Source organism: Ostrea edulis, chromosome 1 (genome assembly GCF_947568905.1).
Source record: "Ostrea edulis chromosome 1, xbOstEdul1.1, whole genome shotgun sequence".
In the NCBI taxonomy this organism is placed as follows: domain Eukaryota; kingdom Metazoa; phylum Mollusca; class Bivalvia; order Ostreida; family Ostreidae; genus Ostrea; species Ostrea edulis.
The window spans coordinates 19,514,847-19,531,855 of NC_079164.1; the positions used below are offsets into that span (position 1 = coordinate 19,514,847).

The 17,009-nt window shown below is 36.5% G+C and overlaps 2 protein-coding genes across 9 annotated transcripts in view; one reads left to right on the forward strand and one right to left on the reverse strand.

The window, feature by feature from the left end:
* The window catches only part of LOC125663591 (uncharacterized), an 18,644-nt gene extending 17,501 nt beyond the window's left edge, over positions 1 to 1,143 (reverse strand). For 2 of the 4 annotated variants that reach the window (XM_048895865.2, XM_048895864.2), the window contains exon 1: positions 1,006 to 1,139. The gene's annotated coding sequence lies outside the window, so the exon portion shown is untranslated. Of the gene's footprint in view, positions 1 to 1,005 lie in introns of all 4 variants that reach the window. The other 2 variants (XM_048895866.2, XM_056152989.1) reach the window with 2 other exon arrangements.
* LOC125663589 (actin-1-like) overlaps positions 821 to 17,009 on the forward strand; it is a 17,794-nt gene continuing 1,605 nt past the window's right edge. The window contains exons 1-9 of one of the 5 annotated variants that reach the window (XM_048895862.2): positions 884 to 967; positions 2,659 to 2,696; positions 4,215 to 4,363; positions 5,083 to 5,322; positions 5,450 to 5,588; positions 5,701 to 5,808; positions 6,073 to 6,264; positions 7,435 to 7,554; positions 8,359 to 9,178. In XM_048895862.2, coding sequence (XP_048751819.2) covers positions 4,232 to 4,363; positions 5,083 to 5,322; positions 5,450 to 5,588; positions 5,701 to 5,808; positions 6,073 to 6,264; positions 7,435 to 7,554; positions 8,359 to 8,567 — 1,140 coding nt within the window. In that variant the 5' untranslated portion in view covers positions 884 to 967; positions 2,659 to 2,696; positions 4,215 to 4,231 and the 3' untranslated portion in view covers positions 8,568 to 9,178. Of the gene's footprint in view, positions 968 to 2,658; positions 2,697 to 4,214; positions 4,364 to 5,082; positions 5,323 to 5,449; positions 5,589 to 5,700; positions 5,809 to 6,072; positions 6,265 to 7,434; positions 7,555 to 8,358; positions 9,179 to 9,621; positions 9,644 to 10,546; positions 10,568 to 10,693; positions 10,855 to 12,001; positions 12,233 to 14,456; positions 14,596 to 15,933; positions 16,042 to 16,225; positions 16,424 to 17,009 lie in introns of those variants that run through there. The other 4 variants (XM_048895860.2, XM_048895861.2, XM_056152988.1 and 1 more) reach the window with 4 other exon arrangements.

Here is a 17,009-nt window from a genome sequence, read left to right on the forward strand (position 1 = left end):
GAATGTAATGCCTCGTTTTTAAAGAAAAAGAAAAAAAAAAAAGAAAAAGGAAAGACAACCCAATGATAACAAATACATGTATATGTACTTTTCCGATATTCCGGGAAAATGCGCTTATTTCCAAAGACACGGCACTGTCTTTTCGCATTTTTAAACACTACTTTAAATTTTAAGAAATAAACGAGTCTTGAATAGCTCAGTGCATATTCATCACATACATTGTAGGTCTGTACTTTAATTAATATCTGCTGAGGTTCGGCTCGGCTGGTTATATTTGGACTGACGCTTTTACCGAATCTCGGAGCAATCCTTTATAATTCATGTCTGGAAATTCAATCGTGACATTGCCCATTGCTTCAAATAAGTTATCTGACTATTAATTAAATCAACTCTTTATCACAATCAACGCTGCATTACAAGTTTACCGATTAGGTATCCTGGCACAATATTAAATTCCATAATAAAAACTATCTCTAAATTTTCCGTTCAAATGTTGACTTCCATGGCGCAATATTCAAAGAGTTTTTATAGTCCCAGTGGGTTTTTTTAAATTAAAGAATATACAGTAAGTATGACGAGATACTTATAAAATCAGTATCAGTATCAATAGAACAGACTATAGGAACTCTTCAATTTCAGAAGATAAAATAAATCATGAAGGACTGATCCGAGATTCGGTGAATATATCCAGCCGAGCAGTCTCAGCTATTTGAGAATCAATCGCGCATCGTTAACAACTGCATCACGTGCATGAGGAAAAGGCTGTTATTCGAATTTATAAAGATATCAAAGGCCAAAACACAGGGAAAGCACGTGTTTTGCGTTTATTCGCACTAATTCGTTAAGCTATGATTATATGCATTATGTCCGTAATGGACCTCCTTCCTTGTCTAACCTAACTCCAGGATCCGGATCGCTGGTAGCCTGGTTACTTTCCGCAAACACGCACTGTACATGTAGAATGCAGGTATGATATTATTTAACTTAATTAATGTTAATACTTACAAAGTTCTGCTCTTTGTAAACAGTAACACCAGCGGCGCGTCGACCCCTTATGATTCATCATGCTGCACTTGACTTGTCATGGCCTGGCCACTGTGTTAAACTCGCGACTACTCCATTAACTCCGAAAGGGTTTGTTTTATCCTTGACTGAATCGACCCGGATCTTTTAAAATTTTGTTGAAAGACACAAATAAGCTATATCACCATAAATTTTCACATGTATGCAGTCGATGTTTACGTAGAAAAAATCTCATTCTGTTGAATTAAAGTATATAGCTATGATTTATAAAACGTTTAGGCCTATTTCTAAAATCTAGCTTCTTGGCAGCTAGTGTAAACTTATGAAACTTTTTGTTTTTGTTGTACCAATGTAATAGTGTTTATTAATTGATTTAAATTAATAAATCTACACAAATTTGTATATAGATTTCAAATTAAACATTATATGAATAACCACTACATTGAGAGGTGTTTTATGCTCATCCAAGTAGAACAGGCAGTAGCTGTTCTGATTTATTGAATTTTGCCTTAGGTCATTATAATCAAACTTTTGTAAATAGGTTTGAAAGTGTTCGAAGTTCCTATTGGTTTTAGTGTTGTTAGCTGGTGTTTTATTGGTCAGTTCTTTTTCCCTCCAAAAGTTCTTGGTGGTGTTCAGTCATTCTTTGTCTAGTTGGTTTATAGAGAAGTTGGTGAAAATATATGACAGATATTTGACTGTTGACTGATCATTTCTCTAACAAGTCAATCTCCATGGACATTTTTGTTAAATGAGGGATTATTGCCACATCACTTATTCCCATAGAATGAGTGTCATACACATACACATATATATATATCTAAAGCTTAGATTCTGGCAATAAAATGGAGGTGATCGACATCTAAGAACCCATACAGGACTTTGTTGTTTAATTCGACAGAAACCCTGTTACACCAAGATCACTGTTTTGTCAAATAGTAGTTTATAATGTGAATAGTGTGTCCCATTATAAATGTTGACCAAGTGTGCATCGCAGTTCGATGCTATCTGTATACACGGCAGTACTGTGTTTAAACGGTAATATTTGGTTACCAATCATCCAGGTGGACCATATACATGTAGTTGTGGTGTTATTACATAACCATTGCAATAAATTTGCAATAAAATTGATTTTGTATGGTCACCAGTTAGGACCATAAAGTCATGCTGCATTAACTACAATGATAATCCATAGTACTAATCGCAGTCAATTATCGTGTAAATTTGAATTTACTGTTAGAGTGCCTGTGGTGACTTTGTCTAATTATGTATGTTGCACGGGCTAAGCCCGTTTTGGGCCCAAACTCTGTGATACCACAAGTATATATTTATAGCATGACTATCACAGAGTTTGGGGTTAGCCCCTGTGGTATGTTTTCCAGACCAGCCTCCATCGGGGACCTGGACTCGACATCAACATTATATTTCTGTCACACTCCTAATACGTTTAATTTTGATATAAAATCATCATACATGATGGCCTGATTTGACCAGAATCAACGAAACAAGATATATTTTTTAGTGTATTGTGTATCTGTAGTAAATTAGTTTAATCATTTATATGCATGACTTTGGCACCAATACTTAGAAAATAACGATAATCGAATTTAAATTTAATGACGCACGTTTTAATAGCTTCAGATTTCTCTGGAACCTGTGACTGTAGGCTACCGGTAGGTTTTTACGATTATGATTTTGAATTCCATGGGATATTGGATTCATTGAATAGTTATTGGTCAACCACACCACATCCCAAGAGTGTACACGCATGTAAGATATGAACAACAACAGGGGATGCTTAGTCCTCCTACTCGCCTGATCCCACCTCTGGTGTGTCCAGGGGTCTGTGTTTGCCCTACTCTCATTTTGTAATTTTCATATGATTTATGAGATTGATGATCACTGTTCATTATCTTCACTTTTTTACTGATGCATCCAAGAGTGGCAAGAGTTTTCAATCCACTACACTCCCAACAACCTGAAAACCCTTAAGGTAATTCCACACCTCTAGAATTATAGGTTCAATCTTATATTTGATTGTTGATTCTTCAAATAATATATTTTATTAGCAAATAAAAATGATCAAATAAATATGTTGCAGTATTGATCAAGTTTTTATCAATTAGCACACATATACCTGTTACTGTATCAACATCAGAAAATTGCAATTTTCCTTAAACAGCATTATCAAAATCTCACAAAAACTGGTTAAAATGATATAATAGTATTCATAACAATTTTCATGAAACTTTCTCTTTAGAAAATATACAAAATGTTTGTGAAAAATAAAGGAAATCTATCGCATAATGGACTTGATAAATAATCTAATGAAAACAGAGTTATTGCCCTTTTATTCAATATTTTGAAACATATAACTGATTATTATACCCCCCCCCCCCCCCCCCCCCCCCCCCCCCCGCAACAAGTTGTGGGGGGGGGGGGGGGGGTTATACTGGAATCGGGTTCTCCGTCTGTAGACACAATGGTTTCCGGGCTCTAAAACATTATCCTTTCCACCTACCGTCACCATATCATATATATGGACTACCCATGGGATCGATTTTGGGGTCAAAGGTCAAGCACACTGGACATCGAAGTAGCAATATGGTTTCCGGGCTCTAAAGCGTTATCCTTTCCACCTACCGTCACCATATCATACATATGGACTACCCATGGGATGAAGATGTTCCCTATTGATTTTGGGGTCAAAAGGTCAAAGGTCACACGCACTGGACATCAAAGTAGCAATATGGTTTCCATTTAAATTCTTTAACGGCTTTTTTCATCGCATGGAGATGCTGTGTTCCTAGATACCTTTTGGATCATAATACTGAAGTTTTACCTATTACCAACACCCTTTGGGAGATTGGGGTAAGCAGGGGGTATTCTTAGTGAGCATTGCTCACAGTACCTCTTGTTCATATATAACTTACACTTTTGAAATATTTTATGGTTAACAAGATTTTTTACAATAACTATTGAAAAAGACTCCAACAAAATTTTTGTTCCTCTCATGCATAAATCTTTATTAAATCATTGACTTTGCGAAATCTTATGACGTCACATGAGGGTGGAACTTCGTTAACTTGGTGATATGGTTGCTATAATGTTGAACCAGTGCAGTTGCGAAATTACGTGTTGTTGTAAACGGAAAATAAAACTGCTGTAGATTCATAATTTGAATTTTAAAGGACAGTAGAGATATGTCATGAGTGATGATAATGATTGGTTGGAAGCAGTAGTCATTGACAATGGATCCGGATCCTGTCAAGCGGGGTTTGCAGGAGAGGATGCCCCTCAGTCTGTTTTTCCGTCGGTAGTGGGAAGACCCAGATATCAGGTATGTATTGTATAATTCTATGTACATCTAAAAGTATTTAAGCATAAGTTATAATTACCATATCAAATATCGCCATAAAGTAGCCATTGCATATAGTATTGCCCATGTCTGTCATTCAGTATTTTCATCATAGATGCACTGCAATGTAATTTTTCAGAATTTTTTCATAACTATGCTTGTATTGAGTTGAGGTTTGGTATGTAGTTCTTTGTTGATTAGTGAACTGAAGTCTTGAGTTTCTTTTCAATTGACTTACTTTCAGCAGAGTTATGACCCAAGGACTTTATTTAAGCTTTTCAAACAGACAGATATTGAACTGATTGTGATGAGTTACAGTGTGAACTTATTTTTTCAATTGTAATTTATTGACAATACTCCCAATTTTTGCTTGGTTACCAGACGATGGTATAATTAAGTCACATTAACACATCAAATATTTATATTTCATTTAAATTTCTATGAAAACTCTTGTGTATGAAATCAAATTATTAGTACTGAGTGGGAGAGGAAAGGTGTGGATGATTCTATAAAATAAAATAACCCAAGTGCAGTTTACTTATTTCTGCCTTGTTGATATTTTGGAATGCAAATAGAAAACAATATCAAAACTTTCAAGTCATTGATACTTTAGAATACTTTATATTTCATTAGTTATATCATGAAGATTTTGTAGCAATTGATAATTCATAGATGATAATTTCTGTGAGTACTTTTTATAGACAAGATTACACAGTACCGCATGGTCAGACAGCTATGTGGGAGATAAAGCCTTGTCCATTGGTGGAGCTGTGGCACTCCGTTACCCTATTGAGAGGGGTATAATAACTGACTGGCATGATATGGAATTATTATGGCAGCACGTTTTTGAGAGTGAATTAAGAACAAAGTCTGAAGAAAAAAAGGTTCTCATGACAGATGCAGTTCACACTCCAGTGGGAAACCGTGAAAAAATGACACAGGTGAGGGAAAGTGTCAAAAGTGCTAATTCAGGAACAAGTTTCAAATAATTTCTGAAATATATTGTGAAGTTTCGGTTTTCAGTCCTGTTAGAGATGTCCTTAACTTATGTGACTAATTGTGTCATAGGTAATGATGGAAAAATTCAATGTTGCTGCTTTTTATGTGATAAACCAAGCCATTCTTTCACTGTATGCATCAGGAAGGGGATGTGGAACAATAGTGAATATGGGAGATGGAGTCACTCATGTCTATCCAATTTATGAAGGTCTGTCCGTCCGTCCGTCTGTCTGTTTGTCTGTCTGAAAGTGATTTGGATTTCTGAGATTGCATTATTGACAAAAATACTAATTTCATTCTATTTGTTTTTCGCACTATAGGGTTTACTGTCTTATCAGCAAGTAGGCGACTGGAATTAGCAGGAAGAGATCTAACATTCTATTTACAGAAACTTTTATATGAGAAAGGCTATTCATTCACCACTTCGGGTAAGTTAGCGTATTGATTATGTAGTATGTACTGTGGTCCACAAACTCATCTCAAAATACTGTCAAAATAAAATGACTTTTCATCAATACTTGTATAAACAAAAGAAATAAGGAGGAAGCTATTGTATGTGTACAAGGCTGACTACAATATTCACAAAAGAACAATAGGCCTACATTTTTTGGAAATAAAACAGTAATGATGAAAGCTGAATATTAAGTGTCCAATTCATGATGTCATCGCGATACTTCATGGTGATTTTGTAGTGGAGATGGAGATTGTGAAGGATATGAAGGAACAGCTATGTTTTGTCAGCCAGGATTATCAGAAAGACCTTCACACAGCATCCTCCTCCTCAGATTTGGAGAAATCTTACAAATTGCCGGATGGCAATGAAATTAAATTAAGAAGTGAACGGTTTCAATGTCCCGAAGCCATGTTTCAGCCATCAATGCTCGGTAACTACTTATTCGATGCTTTTTAAATGTGTGCCCTCTACATTTGGTAATGACAATGTTTGACTCTATGAATGCTAGCTAGCATTGCGTCGAATTGATATTAAATATGGATTGGTATCCATATTTAATCAAGATGAGTCTTCAGAACATAGCAAAATTCACCTGCTTTACATTTGACTGGAATGTGCCATTGTGAAGTTCTGTACATGTATGTGATCAATAGTTGTGAGGGGTGGACTCCCTTTACTTGTATTGTTAGATCACTTGAGTTGAAGTGAGCTTTTCTGATCAAAACTTTCTATTGTTCGTCGTTGGCTTTGTCGTAAACTTTTCAGATTTTCATCTTCTTCTCCAGAACCACTTGGCCAATTTCAACCAAACTTGGCACAAATTATCCTTGGGCGAAGGGGATTCAAGTTTGTTCAAATGAAGGACCATACCTCCTTGAAAGGGGAGATAATCACAAAAATTCAAAAATAGGGTGGGGTCATTTGAAAATCTTCTCAAGAACCACTGGGCCAGACATGTTCAAATTTATGTGCAAGCTTCCTGACATAGTGCAGATTCAAGTTTGCTAAAAGCATGGCCCCTGGGTGTAGGTTGGGGTCACAATAGTGGATCAAAGTTTTACATGTGAATATATAATGGTGAAATCTTTAGATGTGGGCCAAGGTGACTCAGGTGAACGATGTGGCCCATGGGCCTCATGTTATGTATTTATCAGAGGTGGACTCCCTCTACATACATTATTCTATAATTGTCAGGGGTGGACTCCCTCTACATACATTATTCTATAATTGTCAGGGGTGGACTCCCTCTACATACATTATTCTATAATTATCAGGGGTGGACTCCCTCTACATATATTATTCTATAATTGTCAGGGGTGGACTCCCTCTACATACATTATTCTATAATTATCAGGGGTGGACTCCCTCTACATACATTATTCTATAATTGTCAGGGGTGGACTCCCTCTACATACATTATTCTATAATTATCAGGGGTGGACTCCCTCTACATATATTATTCTATAATTGTCAGGGGTGGACTCCCTCTACATACATTATTCTATAATTATCAGGGGTGGACTCCCTCTACATACATTATTCTATAATTGTTAGGGGTGGACTTCCTCTACATGCATTATTCTATACATGTATTTGTCAGGGATGAACTCTGGTGGAGTCCATGAGGTTCTCAACAACAGTATCATGGCTTGTGATATAGATCTGAGAGGCTTATTATACAACAATGTCATTGTTTCTGGAGGAACTACGATGTGCTCAGGTATATTGCAAAAACAATAACTGTTTATGTTTCTACCAATATTCACCACTGTTATTACTGTATAACGAGTTTTTCTGCGGGGTGAAAATTTTGGCTTATTTTAGTGGTCAGATAGTGTTCTGCCAAAGTTTCACTTGCTAAATATGGCCTAATCGTGACTTCAGTATTGGCAAGAAAGATAACTCTTCCTTGCCCGCCAAAATTTATTCCATTAAAAATATTAGCATAACTTTGAGCCAGCAAATCACCAAATTTTACAAATTTTAGACCCGCGGAAAAAACCTGCTATACAATATTTACATAATTTTCTTCCTACAATCAGCATGCACACATACCGTATTTTCTCTCTACAATCAGTATGCATACATGTTTTCTACCACCAGTACATGTACATACCAATATTTTCTCTCGACAACTGGTATATTCACAAGTTCCCTGAACCATCAAGTATCTTTTTGAAAAATTATTTTGGATAGCTAGTCAAGATTGGAAACAATTGTAACATTAAACAACCTGGGCAAATGATAGTGTTCGAATGAGCAATATTCTATCTAAGTACTTTATGCATGGTACAATCTGATGATAGAATCTTGAGTTAACCAGTGTAACTTTAAACCTTTTGCAAAGTTTGATAAAAAATTTGACTAATTTTGAAATATCAAATTAAAAAAAAAAATTATAAAAGGTTTTGTAAAAAAAAATTTCAATCAAATAGATTGGATGATCTGATGGTTTTTCAATACTGTTTGCCATAACGGGTCTTTATTTTCTCTCATAGAGTGACTTGTTGGTACCATTTTACAGGTATTGTCGACAGACTGCAATCTGAAGCGCGAGCACTCACACCAGACCACTTACGGGTGCATGTAGTGGCACCCCCGGAGAGAAAGTATTTATCTTGGATTGGAGGATCCATTATTGCATCCTTATCAACGTTCCAACAAATGTGGATTACCCAGGAGGAGTATAATGAATTTGGACCCAACATAGTTCATCGGCGGTGCAAGTACTAATGTAGAGAAAACGATATTGATGTGTAGATATTTTAAGATTCCATCTGATATACGTAAATAGACTTCTGTGAAAGTGGATCATGTACGATATATAAATAGACGCATCATTCATTTTGCGATTGAAGGTGGACAATACACAAATCTATCAGGTATTCGTAGGCCTGAATTATGCTCCCTGATCTGGGGGTATTACAACGCTTTGGACACTGTGATAAACTTTTCCATTTCTAGTATATAAAGTGAAAAAGGGCTATGATCCCAAAACAGGTCACTGACCGCCTGGAATTTATGGCAATACTGAAATTGTGTCTGAATCATTTCTTGCACACTGTAAGGTCCAGCACCACCAAACCTGGTCAGCTGATGCATCTTTGGAGGAAAACGCGGGATTTTAATGTAGGTCACTGTGGTCTCGTTTTGGAATTTTATGGTGTGCCCGGATCATATATTGCACACTGTAAGGCCTAGTATCATGAAACCTAATGTGCTGATAGAGAACATCAGGCATCTTACAGTAATTTTATTCCAATGTAATTGCAAATGACAGCATCATGGCTTGTGAGTTTGAGTATGCAAAAATAAATATACATGTGTACATGTAGTGTACATTATTGATGTTGTTGGTTTGACTTGTGCAGGAGTAATATTGAAATTTTGTTGTAAAAATTATAAATTTTCTCTTGAAGTTCTGTACATTTTTTAATGTAATTCTATTTTCAAAACTAAATGTGTACATTGGGTGGTATCTAACGAAAACTAGGGCCATATTCTACTTAATGATAGTCACATTATCAGTTTCAATGCATGTTGTACACCGTAAAAGCATATTTAGTCGAGATTGCCTTTGTTAATTGCATCACGACAGCCATCTTGGATTCAAAATGGCCACCAATGTCAAAATTGAAGTGGCTAACGTTCTTTTTCCTAAAAGTGATATTTATAGAGCATTTGTGCAAAGTTTCATGCTTGCATCATTAAGTGCAAGCTTTTTTTACAGGTTCTGTCCCACTATAATTGACCTAAGATCGGATATTTGAAAAAGTTCCGTCTGTCTTAAATCTTGTAAGTGCAAGCTGGTAAGTTAACGCTGGAGGAATACTGGGGTGATCTTGTTCTTACAGACCAAATCTTGGTCCGAATACTAACGGTAACTTTTAGATAATACCCCTTGTTGCTCTAGTCCAGGACTTCGTGATAGATGGTGTATCGGGTAAGTCCTGTCTAACTAGATATGTCTTTCTTCTTACAAATGCGGATGATCTCACATTTGTAAAGTTTGAATACCATCAACAAGTCCAGCTACCAATTTTTGCATCGTGGCAAACCTCGGCTGGACGTTTTTGTACACAGAATGTAAAAGCAGCAGACCTATGGAACTCCAGATGTCGTTGCTTGGATTCTCTTTGTTAAAACAGTAATAAAGTTCATAAATTTCACGCCTGCCCTTACTGGAGCTCTGTAGGACTGAACCCCACCCCCACCCCCCGAGACTATTAAACTAGTTGAAGCGTGACTAAAAGGGTTTATCTTTATCACTGATGAATTAGTGATTTGGCACAGCTTCTCATCTGATGCGACTGGGTACGAGAATGAGCATAACCATATTTGTAACTGACAGAAATACGTGAAATGTTAAAGAATTGTTTATGTTATTAGGTATATCTTTATGGAAAAGGTATATTTATGAAACTATATATTCATTGTTATTCATCCAGTAAACTGTACGGCCATAGACTACTGACAGTAGAGTGTACGGTTACTTTTTATTCACTAAGTAAAATGTACGGTCAATCTTGTTCATTGAATAAACTTACGTGCGACCATTCTCGTTCATTGAGTAAAATGTAAGGCCATTCTTGTTCATTAAGTTCACTTTTGTGTGGAGTAAACTGGCTAAGTAAATGTAAACGGATACAATTTTAAATAAGTTCAATTTGAATCGGATATTGAAACAGAGGAAGGAAATACTAGTATATCTTCAGGACACATGAGGACGGATGGTAGTGTGTGTGTTTGTGAGGGGTGGGGTGGATTGCCAGTGCCAAAGGCCGTAGATTCGAGTTCTAGTCTGTCAAGTTTCGTCAATTATCAGTAAAAGTTTGATCTCTTATTGCATTATTTTCCAGGTATTAGAAGCAGAGATGTTTGAGGTGTCATGAGTGAGGATGAATCTATTGATGCTGTTGTCATTGACAACGGGTCAGGGACGTTCCTGGCGGGGTTTGCAGGAGATGTTTCTCCAAGATCTATCATAAGGCCGTCCGCGGTCGGAAGACGGAAGTTCCAGGTGATGTATTCCATACCAAGTTTATATTTGTAAGGTGCAGTTTAACACGTTGTCGGTCTCCTCGGAATCGCCCATTAATTATTATCCATTCTGTTGATTGGAAATCAAACGGCAAAGCTCTGTTAGGCATACTTAGTAGATTAGAAATTTCTTACCCATTTTTGACAGCCCCTCCCCCACCTTCTTTATCCTTTTTTATACGCCCGTCTTTAGACGGGACGTATTATGGTACAGCGATGTCTGTACGTCCATCCGTCCGTCCGTTCGGGGTTTTCTCTTTATAATTTCATTTCCCTTTCACATATCATGCTGAAACTTGCTGTGTAGCTTTTTTGTGGGTCACTCTAGATCATACTGCAATTTTGATCCATTTCGACCTTTTTTCCAGGAGTTTTGCCCCTTTATTTGGAAATAATTATTATATGGAGGGTACATAATTTGTCCGCCCTACTCCTCCTACAGTTTTCAAGTGAGAGCAATCTTATTTTGTGGAGTATTTGTATGGGTATTGAAGATGTTCATGTGGGATGGATTTTGATTTTCTACAATTTTTGAGAAAATTACAGGTTGTTGAACTTAGTCTATTTGGAAATTAATATTCTATGGAGGGTACATAATTTGTCTGCCCAACTCCTCCCACAGTTTTCAAGTGAGGACCTTCTTATTTTGTGGAGTGTTTGTATAGGTACTGAAGATGTGCATGTGGGATGGATTTTGATTTTCTACTATTTTTGAGAAAATTACAGGTTGTTGAACTTAGTTTATTTGGAAATTAATATTCTATGGAGGGTACATAATTTGTCCGCCCAACTCCTCCCACAGTTTTCAAGTGAGGACCTTCTTATTTTGTGGAGTGTTTGTATGGGTATTGAAGATGCGCATCTGGGGAAGGATTTTGATTTAAAAAGGAAACAAATCATGATTCAATATGAGGCTTTTGTCTGTCGTTGTGGGTTCGAATCCCGCTCGCGCCGGTAAGTGAGAAAGTTTCCCAGTTTACTTTCGGAAGGTCGGTGGTCTCTTCCCAGGTACATTGTATCTGGGTTCTCTCCTCCACCAATAAAAACTGGGCGCCACCAGATAACTGAAAAATTGTTGAGAGTGGCGGAAAACATCAATCAATCAAATTCTTTTTCATTTTCTACAGACAACTGTTTTGAATGAGGACAGCTATATCGGAGACAAAACATACGAAGTAAGAGAATTGTTGTCTTTCTCTTATCCTGTCGAAAGAGGAATTGTCACAAATTGGGATGATATGGAAAAGATATGGAGGTATGCATACAAGCATGAACTACGCATTAAATCTGAGGAAATGGCCGTTTTGGTGGCTGACGCTACACTGAATCCGATAGGGAACAGAGAGAAAATGATACAGGTGAGTTAAGAATAAATGAACCCGTGATATATTGTTCCGTGTTATACCCGATAAAGAAAGGTATTCATTTTCACTATATTGCTAAGAAAAATCTATTTCTCTTCCTGACTTCTCATGACAAGAAATACAAAGTAATGACGTCATGTACAAGATATTTCAAACATAATGGCATTTATTACCATCTAGCCGTCAGAAGCAAACTTTAAAGGGGAATCAGGAGTTCCAGGATTTTAAGATTTACGGCATGGTGTTTTTAGCTCACTTGAGCTTTAAAAAAAAAAACAACCCCAAAACTTGATCTGAAAGCTTAAGAGTTTTCCTGGTTGTCTGTCGTCCGTCTGTAAACTCATCACATTTTCGACTTCTTCTCCAGAATCACTGAATGGTTTCAATTTTGTTCAAATGAAGGGTCATGCCCTATTCTGAGGGCCCCCTTGTAATCGTTAAGAAATAGTAAAAATGGGATGAGTTTTTTTTTTAAATCGTGCTGGACTTGGGTCTAGAGTTGGTCTCCATTAATCTGACGTACTCCATTTCCCTGTGTGATTTGTGCCTTATTGGTTGGAACACACCCATAACCATAGATTTAGTTAAAAATGCTGATTTAGTAAGGGAAAAAAAAAGGATTAAACCCCAGCTAGACTCGAATGCATGAACAATAAAATTCTTTTTATTCTTTCTTTTAAAAGAATTGCCACAAGTATCTCTACTCAAAGTGAAAAATAAGAATAACATAATATTTTGCCAGGTCAGCTATATTCTCTTATGTACAGATTAACATACCAATCCACTCCATACTTCAGATATTTCTATTAATTTTATGCCCCCCGAGATCGAAGATCGGGGGGGGGGGGGATATTGTTTTTGTCCTGTCTGTCATTCTGTAATTCTGTCTGAAACTTTAACCTTGCTAATAACTTTTGAACAATAAGTGATAGAGCTTTGATATTTCACATCAGTATTCCTTGTGACAAGACATTTCCGTGGGTACCAACATTTTTGACCCTGTGACGTTGACGTTGGAGTTTGACCTACTTTTTGAAAACTTAAACCTTGCTAATAACTTTTGAACAGTAAGAGATAGAGCTTTGATATTTCACATGAGTATTCCTTGTGACAAGATCTTTCCGTGGGCACCAACATTTTTGACCCTGTGACGTTGACATTGGAGTTTGACCTACTTTTTGAAAACTTAAACCTTGCTAATAACTTTTGAACAGTAAGAGATAGAGCTTTGATATTTCACATGAGTATTCCTTGTGACAAGACCTTTTCGTTGGTATTGAACCTTTTGACCTTGACATTTTACCTACTTTTAATTTTTTTTTTTTACATTGGTCTTAACTTCTAAATGGTAAATATTAGATCTTTCATATTGTACATGAGCATTTCTTTTGACAAGATCTTTCTACTGGTACCAAGATATTTGCCCTTGTGACCTTGGCTATCTTCGAAATTGGCCATTATCGGGGGCATTTGTGTTTCACAAACACATCTTGTTCTTGAAAGCTTAGCATTGAATTTTTGGTCAATATAAGCAAACACAAACACGTATTGACTTACATGGTTTTTGTGTGCTACAGCTTGGTAAAATGACCCTTGCAAATATTTGCCCCCCCCCCCCTCACGAGAGCTACAGTTCTGCAGAATTGTCCAGCATTTTTTCCCGGAGTAGTGGGATTTCACCTCGTGCAATGCGATTTTTCCAGGGGGTCTATTTCATACTCGGTGCGAACATTTAGAATTTTACAACTGAAAATGCTTAAAAATAGGTACATCTAATCCGTGCATAGCCTCTACCAATGGAATAAAACATTTCATTGGAAAAAAAAAATCTAATAATAATAGTAATTAATAAACAATGATGTATAGTGTAATAAGAATAGCACAATAGCATAAGAAAATCTTCAAAAGCAAAGCCGCGATACTCTTAATTTATTTCCTTGTAGCACTGATGTGTTTTTCAGAGAGCAAACAAGTTAGAACAATGTGATTTGGTAATGGATTTTGATATTTTACACTGATTTAAAATATCTCAGCATAAATGGCTGCTGACCTTGACCAATGATCTATAAACATTTGTAAAATACATGTAGTATGTTTTCGTGTGCTATAATCATATGCGATACTTGACGTTGGAGTTGCGATTACTCTTTCCTATTTTTATCTGAAATCCTCAATTACAAATGTGCCATAAAGTGTGCATTAAAATGCTTGATTACAGGTTATGATGGAGTCGCTACTCGTCCCAGCATTCCAGGTGATGAGCCAGGGGATTTTATCACTGTACGCCAGTGGGAGGACAACGGGGAGTGTCCTCACACTGGGGGACGGGGTATGCCACGTGGACTCCGTTTATGAAGGTAATTTTAATTTTACAATGCGTTACACCGCAGCATCATTGTGAAATATTGTATATACATGTAATTGGAAGGCTGTCTCTGATGAAAAAATAGTGAAGATATGTGTCTGATAGAACATTTGATTTAATCTAATTTGATTTAAACTATATTTTATTCACAAAGTGAATGGGATCGGGCAGCAGGCATAGCCTATTTAAGCCCTCTCCCTACAGCAAGGTCAAGTGTGAAATGGAAATACAAGGCACACACATATACAAATAAATAACATATACACCAGAGAACAATCACATGAATGTTCACATATATAGAAATAGATAGACTATGAAAAGTTTCGATATATGCACACATACATATACACACATATAGAATGAGTAAACGAAAAGTAAAAGAAAAAATTGAAAAAAACAAATAAAATGAAAAATATTTATACAATTTGAAAGAGAAAGAAAGAAAAGTAAGGATATATAACAAAATGAAAAAAAGGGGGGGGGGGGCAGTACCGGTAAAAGGGGAAAACTTAATCTAGAATTAGCTGTGATATTCAAGACGAGAAATAAAATTGAAGGTGAAGTAAATCAGTGCGTCAGAAATACACGTTTTCTACGCGTCACGGAAATAAAAGCGTCTTTACCGTATCACGCAAATCTCCGTCAGCTTACGCGCGGCAAACATTTCCTACTGCTGGTTATCGTCAACTCCCCCATTAATGACCCCCCCCCCCTAGAATTCAGTCTGTTCATTTACATCAACACCAACTAAATTGACTGTTTTTAGATCTAAAATGTTACATGTTTTTTGATCGGCGGAAAAGACCGTTTTTTCATTTTCGTTCATTTGATAATTCACTGGAAAAAAAAATGCAATAAGCTTTATTTTTGTTTATTCTTTTCATTAAACGACAGATATATTAGATCAAGGAAAATTGTCACTTCTTTGTTTTTCGACACGTGACCTGACCGATTTAGTGTACTGTTCAGCAATTTTTAGTGTTCCTTTTATGTCTATATAATGTTCGTTTGTAATTTTTAATGTTTGTTAGTCAGTCATTTCTAATCTGTCAAATCTGTACAACGTGTCACGCAAAAAATGTTTTCAATGTGCCATGCAAATAAACGCGTTTCCCGCGTGTGACGTTGTTGCAACATTACTCACTTACACCGTATCATTAGAACAGTAAAAGTCAGTATAGTGCAGACATCTTCATGATGTCAAACGCTTGGATTGCATCATCTCACAAGAGTTTGTGGAGGGTGCGCTGATGTTGTGGGAAAAAGTATCTAATTGACATATTTGAAACAAAAATATGATAGAAGACCTGATTTTCTGTTTTCCGACCAGCTGTTCCGGAGCTATGTGCACGCAGGAGAGAGGAAATCGCGGGACGAGATCTAACTCTTTATCTACAAAGACTTCTACACAGCAGAGGATATTCCTTCACAACCTCAGGTATTGGATAAGTAACCTTTAAAGAGTTTATGGAAGATCAAACAATATTTTTAGATTGTACTTTATGCAACAACGCCTTTTAAAAATCGGATACATATCATTGTCATTAGAATATTTTTCAGAAATAAAAGCTCTTAAGATCGAAGACCAATTTTTCCTTTTATTTTCTAAATTTCTATGGAAGCTGAAATTGAATTGGTCAAAGACATGAAAGAGAAATTGTGCTTTGTTAGCTGCGATTTAGAGAGACACAAGATGACCAACTGCGCAAGCTCATCGACTGATCTGGACATGTCGTACACACTTCCGGATGGGAACAAACTCACATTAGGCATTGAAAGATATATGTGCCCAGAGGCTCTGTTTCAACCATCAATTTTAGGTAAACATCTTTCATTTTAAAAAAAATCCAAAATAAATTCAGAAGGAGAAAATTGCCCCAAGTTCCTTATCTCTGTAATCTAGTTCTGTTAATATCATTCGGGGGCGGACTTTCGTGCACCGTTATCCTACATTTACAGGGGCGGGTATATAGAGGGTGAGAGAGGGAGTAGGAAGAGTGGATAGCACATAGCTGTCTACCAAGACCCCACGAGCTAGTTTTGAACTAAGTTGATTTTTTTCTAAAGTACCGGTATAACAAAAAACAAATTGGAGGAATATTCAAAGCAAAATGACCGGTACGAAACTGTCTTTGTGTATGCAAGCAGACAATTTATTGTTGTATGCAACGTCGCATCTATACTTCTTATATTATGTATAGATGCTTATGTACTGTACCCATTGATGGTATGATTTTGATAATGGCTTGTTTGTGTGTAATGCAGTCTAGATCTTACGGAAGTAATGAGTAAAAAAAAAAATGAAACAGTCCATGGATTGATTGTATCTTGTTTAACGCCTCTCTCGAGAATTTTTCATTCATATGGAAACGTCACCATTGTAGGTGAAGGGCTTCAAATTTAGGC